The sequence below is a fragment of the Temnothorax longispinosus genome, chromosome 11 (genome assembly GCF_030848805.1).
Source record: "Temnothorax longispinosus isolate EJ_2023e chromosome 11, Tlon_JGU_v1, whole genome shotgun sequence".
NCBI classification, from domain to species: Eukaryota; Metazoa; Arthropoda; class Insecta; order Hymenoptera; family Formicidae; genus Temnothorax; species Temnothorax longispinosus.
In genome coordinates, this window is record NC_092368.1 from 17,285,637 (window position 1) to 17,292,553 (window position 6,917).

General features: G+C 40.2%; 1 protein-coding gene across 3 annotated transcripts; it reads right to left on the bottom strand.

The window, feature by feature from the left end:
• Positions 1-555: 555 nt before the first annotated feature.
• LOC139822346 (uncharacterized) lies at positions 556-6,873 on the bottom strand. Of its 3 annotated transcripts, none has more exons than XM_071793989.1 (6): positions 6,693-6,873; positions 5,128-5,788; positions 4,722-5,059; positions 2,364-2,600; positions 1,796-2,182; positions 556-1,411 (listed from the first exon to the last, which is right to left on the bottom strand). In XM_071793989.1, exons 4-6 carry the CDS (start codon positions 2,595-2,597, stop codon positions 833-835), a joined length of 1,200 nt encoding a protein of 399 aa, XP_071650090.1. In that variant the 5' UTR covers positions 2,598-2,600; positions 4,722-5,059; positions 5,128-5,788; positions 6,693-6,873; the 3' UTR covers positions 556-832. The 3 variants fall into 3 exon arrangements, with proteins under 3 accessions (XP_071650090.1, XP_071650088.1, XP_071650087.1); XM_071793987.1 differs by lacking the exon at positions 6,693-6,873 and adding an exon at positions 5,910-6,244; XM_071793986.1 differs by lacking the exon at positions 6,693-6,873 and having other exon boundaries at positions 5,128-5,204; positions 5,541-6,244.
• Positions 6,874-6,917: the final 44 nt, after the last annotated feature.

Consider the following 6,917-nt stretch of genomic DNA (forward strand, 5'->3'; position numbering starts at 1 on the left):
ATAAAATTTTCATCGAGAATCTCTCAAGTTACTTAAATCAAGCACATTAAATATATCCTTGAATTCCGATTTTATTAATTTTTTACAGTTCAATATTTACTTTGATAAACTCTTAAACAGTGTTTTTTTTTGTACAACTGTAAAGTAAATAGGTCAGTTCTTGTTAATATGCGCTAAACGTTATTTTATATCTAAATATATGTTTGTCAGTGTAACATGTGCTTCATTTATGAATATTAAATTAGAAACTGGACGGTAATATATTGCAACGTTAGTTTTAGCATAGAAAAAGAAAAAGAAATAAGTATTTTATTTAGTTGCACACAGATATTCTTTGCATATATTCTTTATTTATATACGCTATATTTAATTACACAATTAATATACCGAATATTTCTTAATGTTTTTATATGTTAATGGATATTTCGCAACGTTACATATCTATCGCAACCATCATCAAGAGCACATTACAAAATAAATGAAGCGCTTTTACATTCCCGAGTTCTATACGTAACTAATTAAAAATAATTTATGTCGCGTCGTAATGCGAAAAGCATTTATAAATAATGGGAAACAAGATTATCATAGAATTATAAATAAAACGAAACAAATAAGAATTTTAATCGACACAATACAGGAATTGTTGCGCAATCTAAGAAATTTTTAGGCATGCCAGCAGAGCGAATTTAAACAATTTTCGCAACGATCGTCAATCGTAAAAAGGAGCAAGGGCAATTTAACTTTTTATTTACGTTTTGGTGGCGACTGACGCATCTATAACACTTCAAGTATACATAATTACAATATCGTCATGCCGAATATTTTTTCACTTTTATCCGTAACTGATGGTGTAGCCCATAGACAGCATTAGCGTCTCCTTGATTGCCGGATGCAATTGGCGTTCGATGTATCTGGTCAGCGCTTGGCTAGCACCCTGCAAGAAGACATCTTCCATCTCCCTCGTGATATACTCCTTCGACTGCCAACTCCTGTTCGGATCCTCCGAGTCTATAGGAAACAGATTGTCTTCTACCACGAGCTCCCTTACCTCCCGCGTCACATTTTGCGGTGGTTCCTCGTTTCGGAAATTGTCGGTCAGATTGAGAATTTTAGTAAAATTCTCAGGCCTCTCCGTCGATTTGCGTCCATTTATCAGAGCGTCCGCGAAGTCCCGCGGCGTGATGACCATCGCGGTACGCGCGTACCGCGCCATCGAGCGTCTCCGCCGTGGCGATGATTTAGTGATCCAAGAATTTTTCCTCCATATACCGAAGTTCGTCCCCGGGGCGTGCGAGTAACGCGGATGTCGACTCTCGTTCGGTATGACAATGTCCATCTCTTCGGCGTTGCCCGCCAATTGTCTCGGTTCCGCCGCATCGTAATTGTCGTTGTCGACAAGAGGCAGCGATAGCTAAAACAATTTTCATCTATTACGTTTTAATTAATAAAATACTTAGTTATTAATAACGTATCTTTTTGTACCATGGCAGTCAAGATATATTGGTTAGCCTTTTTACATTCAATTTTCTTTTACTTTAAAGGTTTTCATATTAATATCTCTGTAATGATCGAAGGGTCGGATATAAATTTTATTTTTTGACAATTATATATAAAAATAAAGTATCTTTATTTTAAAATATCATACCTGGAAATATTTTTTAAATTTTATTTAAAAAATTATCTTTACTAAATTAGCAAGAGAGTAGTAAAGCAAAGTTTTTTTTACAACACATTTTTCGAGTGCGTCTCTCTTTATCCTTGGAAAAGATAATTTTTTAAATTATTTAACTTATACCTTGTTGACGCTAGCTGAATGATACGGTGGCCATTTATCCTGCCGTTTGATTTGCTTGTCGATGCGCGTAGAACGGCAGCCGTACGCGTAGATCGACGCAAACCTGGGCTCCAGGAAGCTGGACTCCGTGCGTATACGCATCTGGCCGCGTCCACGGGCGATCGGGCTGGTGAGGAAGTCTATCCCCGCGCGTCTCAGTCGCAAAGTCATCCTGCAGGATTCGGCGGAGATCGGAGCGCGACGATCCCGCGGTATTAGAGACACCATCCCCGACACCGACAGGTCGTTGAACACGACTCGCGTCCTCAGAGAACTGCGATCGGGATCGTACACGCATTGCTCCACTCGTGCCCATTGTCCTTCGGGCTCTTTCGTGTTTTCCGGAAGCTGCGAAACGATCCGTTTGTTACTCGCGCTCAATTATTTAACTTTTTACAAATATAGCGATGGGAATAAGTCTAATTGCTTCACCATATATAACGAAAACCTCGAATTTTTTTAATCCCGAATCGAATTTAATCTCAAAAGAAGGGGAGAGAAATCTTAACACATTTGGAGAGAATATCACCTTCACGGCCATACGGGATACGGCCATTTCCAGGGGGGCGGAATGTAGTTCGCGCTGATACAACGTCCCGGCCTCTTCTTCGTCCAACTTGTTTCTTCTACTGGAATCCCTGTGCAGTGCGTCCAAAGCGCGCTCCAATCGTCCACTGCACGCATCCCAATCGCTGATACCGGTATACGCGAAGCCGATAGACAAGAGCTTAAATAACCAGATTGCCGGCTGTCTGAACTGCATCACCTGCAACGTACGAGCATTACAGTACGAGTATTCTATCCGTTATAATAGGTGCGACATAAAAAGAAAATTTACCGAGTTATATAGCTATAGCGACGAGTCTAATTAAGAGCAGGTTTCTAATCTTTCGCAATCGATCGTTGACGATAATGAAAAACGACACGACGGAAAGAGCGCGGTGCCTCGTAATTAGGGATGGAATCAAGTTCAATGTGTACTTGAAAATCCGAATCAAATCCAGTAATTAAATTTTATTTTCCAGGATTCTAAGAATAAAATGGTTAGTTTAAAAAACGCAATATGTGTGAAGACTTTAAGCAACTTTTATTCTACATTTTTAATTATATTTCTATTATATTTAATTTCAACGATTGATAATATTTGTAATTATCAAAAAATAATGCATTACAATAATTGTCGCTTCATACAAATATTTTAATTCGAAGGAATGTAAAATTTCTAATAAAATATTTATAAAAGATTCGAATTTATTTAATCCAGGTTCGAGTCTACTTAAAAGTAATACTCTTGTTTTTTGAGATATTCATGGAAAGTTCGAATCCATTTTGTCCAGATTCGAGTCTACTTTTACAGAAAGTATTGCTTTTATGTTTCGAAGCAATAACAGAGAGTTCGAAGCTATCCCAACAGATTCGAACTTACTTAACTGTAACATATTTAATTATCCCACCGCTACTTATTATAATTAACAGTGTAATATAATAAAATTTTTTGTATTTTTATTCGTACAACACCGATTATGGATGCTTTACGTGCGCGCGCCTATGTTCTGCCATTAAAATATCTCCCAAGGCATATCCTGTAGAAACTCGGTGAACTCGAGGCGCCGAAACAGAGCATGAAAGCGTCTCCATTCCGCTTGTCGCCAACGACAATCGAATTGTGTGAAACTAGGAAGTATGATCTTTTGGCTGGCTCATTAACGTTAATTGTAGCACGCGACGAAGCGATATGAATCTCTGTATGATCTATTAACGTCATCTTTGGCACAATCGACTCTTTGGGAAAACAAAAAATAATTAAATCAATAAGGGGTTTAATTAATAGGAATACTTTTAATCTGAAGCTAGAAAGTCCCTCTTTATTTTAATTAATCTCTCTCTCTCTCTCTCTCTTTCTCTCTCGCTCTCTCTCGCTCTCTCTCTCTCTCTCTTTATTTTAATCAACAACACTTTTACATACAATTAAACGCTACGCTAAACTAAAAATCCACCGGAAAATCCAACACTTAGGATGAAAGTATCCAATTTTCCAACTGGCCAATACCTCGTTATCGTCACAATTGGGTGCGTGCATTTTATTACTGCCGGCACTGTTTACAACCCGTACAGGCGAATTAAGTTGCGAGAGAGAGACTCTACGACGTTAGTATGGCGAAATTGCATTGTTCGCCCTTGTATGCTAATGCAGAATCCGACTCCATTCATCCCGCCGCCGCCACTCTCGCGCTCCGTTAATCATTTTGGCCGCGTTAAACAGATATTTGCGTATAGTGTTGGGCAATTCGCTTCCCTAACTTCCCATTACGTTACTGTCCAAAACACTATAAGGAGTCTTAAAGTGTACACGGGACTTCATATGGTTCGCGTGCAGTATTTCTTATCGATGTATCATATCTCGCGACTCGCTAGAACTTTCGATGAGAATATCTTGTAGTCTTGAAGAGATTTCTTAATATTTTCATCTACGTGTATATCTTTTAAATAATTCAAATCAAAGTATAAGCTTAAGATTTCGACAAATCATTGCATCTCCTCTTCTTAACGCAATTATTTAAACAATTTCCAAGTAAATCTTGATATCAAGCATGATACAAATATAAAATAAATTGTAATAAAAAGTTTGTAATTTTTTCTCTTTTATAAGAGTTCAGAAACATAAGACGGGCGTCAGGAAATTTTTATCGCGATATTATTCAAATTATCTAAAGCTTAAATTTAAAAAGTTGCTCTCGCGCTGTTGGGAGATACCTGTTTCCTCGGGCATTTTTGTCGCTCTGATTGCCATAGCGTGTAGAATATGTCTCGCTGTGTACGAGACGCGTATTTGAATTTTGCGACTTACTGGAATATGTAATTCTGAAGAAAGATTTCGCACACTTACTTTCACGGAGTATTCGGCTCGCTCCCGTCGCTCGACGACGACGACGACGATGACGATGACGACGACAGGGTACGTCAAGCTGGTGGCCGTGGTAACGCACGCGAAATCGCTCGCGCCTCTTCGCGCCGAGACATCGAAGAACAATGAAAGTGCTGGTATACGCGCGCACCTCTCGGACACGCATCGCGGCAATTTCCCGCTGGAGAGTCATCCTTTCCTCTCGCGACGGCGAGCCGCGTTGCGCGCGGCTACTGTGCATGGTGTGTGCGGCGCGGCGCGAGTGAGAGACACGGAGGTAAAAGGTAAAACGGGCTTTACGCCAAATGTAGGACGGTATACTGCAACATTATAAAAGTATATATAGATACTAATTGATAGATAGAATAAGATAGAATAGAGTACTTACGAGACTATATTAAAGTCCACGTTAAACAATCTATAGTTTGCGACGACATTCTACTTATGTATAATTTTACGCGTGCTCTGAAAAATATTTAAAGGGTCAGAAAATGCACAATATTTAAAATACACATTTTCACACACATGCACGAAGAATTAAGCCGGTTCTACAATACGTCGCAAACGATGGCAACTGCTAGTTGAAAAGTGTTATTTCTGATTGCCGCTTGCCCAGTTACTGTCGGCCAAAAGGTTAACAAAAGTTCGCCAACTCTCTTTTGACAAGCGCAAAACATGGAAATAACACTTTTCAACTTCCAGTTAATTGCCAGTAGCCATCGTTTACGACGTATTGTAGAATGTGGCCCTTAGTTAATAAGTCAAATTAAAAAAAACGAACTTAATTACACATTGTATTACCTTCAAATTAATATATAATCTTTTCTAAATTTAATTTTAATAATAATAAGAAATAAATGAAGACGCCGGCTGGAGGAGGGTTGGCGGAGGATTGGTGGAGTAAACACAGGCCGGCGGAGAATCTGCAGCGGAGTGTCGACGGTGCGGTGGGTCGGCCGGTCTTGGGTAAATTTTCGTGACCATCCAGTGTCCAGTGTCCAGTGGGTCCGGAGGTAATTGAAGAACGGTGATATTACCGACCGTTTTGACTGCACCAAGGATAACAAACACGAAAGTTATATCTTACCAACCAAATCAGTTATATATATTTAATAATTTATATATTTATATATTTTATATAGATGGATAATAAAGAGGCCAAAGTCGCACCAAATATAGACATTCGATAGATAGGAATCTTATCGCGGCCAGAGAGAAACCTGAGAGAGGCCATCCGCCCATCCCATCCCGGCCTTTTCGTGTGTTGCATTTTCCGACGTGCCGCCTGAGCCTGATGAGAAAGTGCAACTCAACTACGTCGTTTCGCTCGGTAACCGCACATGGTTTGCGTCCGTGCTAATGGATTCGTGTCCGAACTAGCCAACAGGATGAGGAGATATTCTGGCCGCGGCGACCGCGCTCGGCCGGCCCAATTCCCAATTCTGAATTCCCAAATCTCAATTCCCAATTCCCAATTCCCAATTCTCAATTCTCAATTCTCAATTCCCAATTCCCAATTTCTAATTTCCAATTCTCAATTCTCAATTCTCAATTCCCAATTCTCAATTCTCAATTCCCAATTCCCAATTCTCAATTCCCAATTCTCAATTCCCAATTCTCACATCTGAATTCTCAATTCCCAATTTCCAATTCCCAATTCTCAAATCCCAATTCCCAATTCCCAATTTCCAATTCCCAATTCCCAATTCCCAAAGAAGAAGAAGAAGAAGGTTTCTCTCTGTCGCGGCCGAAGGCAAGATTGATAGAATCAAATATCGATACCCGTCATGGCCGCCATATCCGGTCCGGTTACCTCTCGCATTCACAGGTCTGTTCCTTTTAGCTGAATTTTTTTCGCACCGTTCATTTTTCCTCTTTCGTCTCCAACGTGGGAGGGAAAAAGAGAGGGAGAAAAGATAAACGGTGCAACAAGTTCAGCCAAAAAGAACACACCTATAAATGTCGTCCATCGTCCATCTTTCGATTGCTTCTCGTCGCGAAAGGCGATTGGTGGAAGGTGCTTTCGTGCGCGCACGAAGGTGAATGGATGAAAAGCAATGAAGCATCGTTCGTAGGCGCATAGCGCATACTCTATGGCGACGGGAGGAACTAGCTCGGGAACTAGGGAACGCGCAAACGGCGCAAACCCGAGCGAGCAACGAAGCGCGGCGAACAGCG

What these genes read in the sequence shown, in the direction of transcription:
- LOC139822346 (XM_071793989.1), bottom strand. Translation starts at nt 2,597, where the DNA reads ATGCAGTTCAGACAGCCGGCAATCTGGTTATTTAAGCTCTTGTCTATC. An exon ending in TATCCCGTATGGCCGTGAAG is followed by an intron (nt 2,183 to 2,363) that starts GTGATATTCTCT and finishes ATCGTTTCGCAG; the next exon opens with CTTCCGGAAAACACGAAAGA. An exon ending in ATTCAGCTAGCGTCAACAAG is followed by an intron (nt 1,412 to 1,795) that starts GTATAAGTTAAA and finishes AAATTGTTTTAG; the next exon opens with CTATCGCTGCCTCTTGTCGA.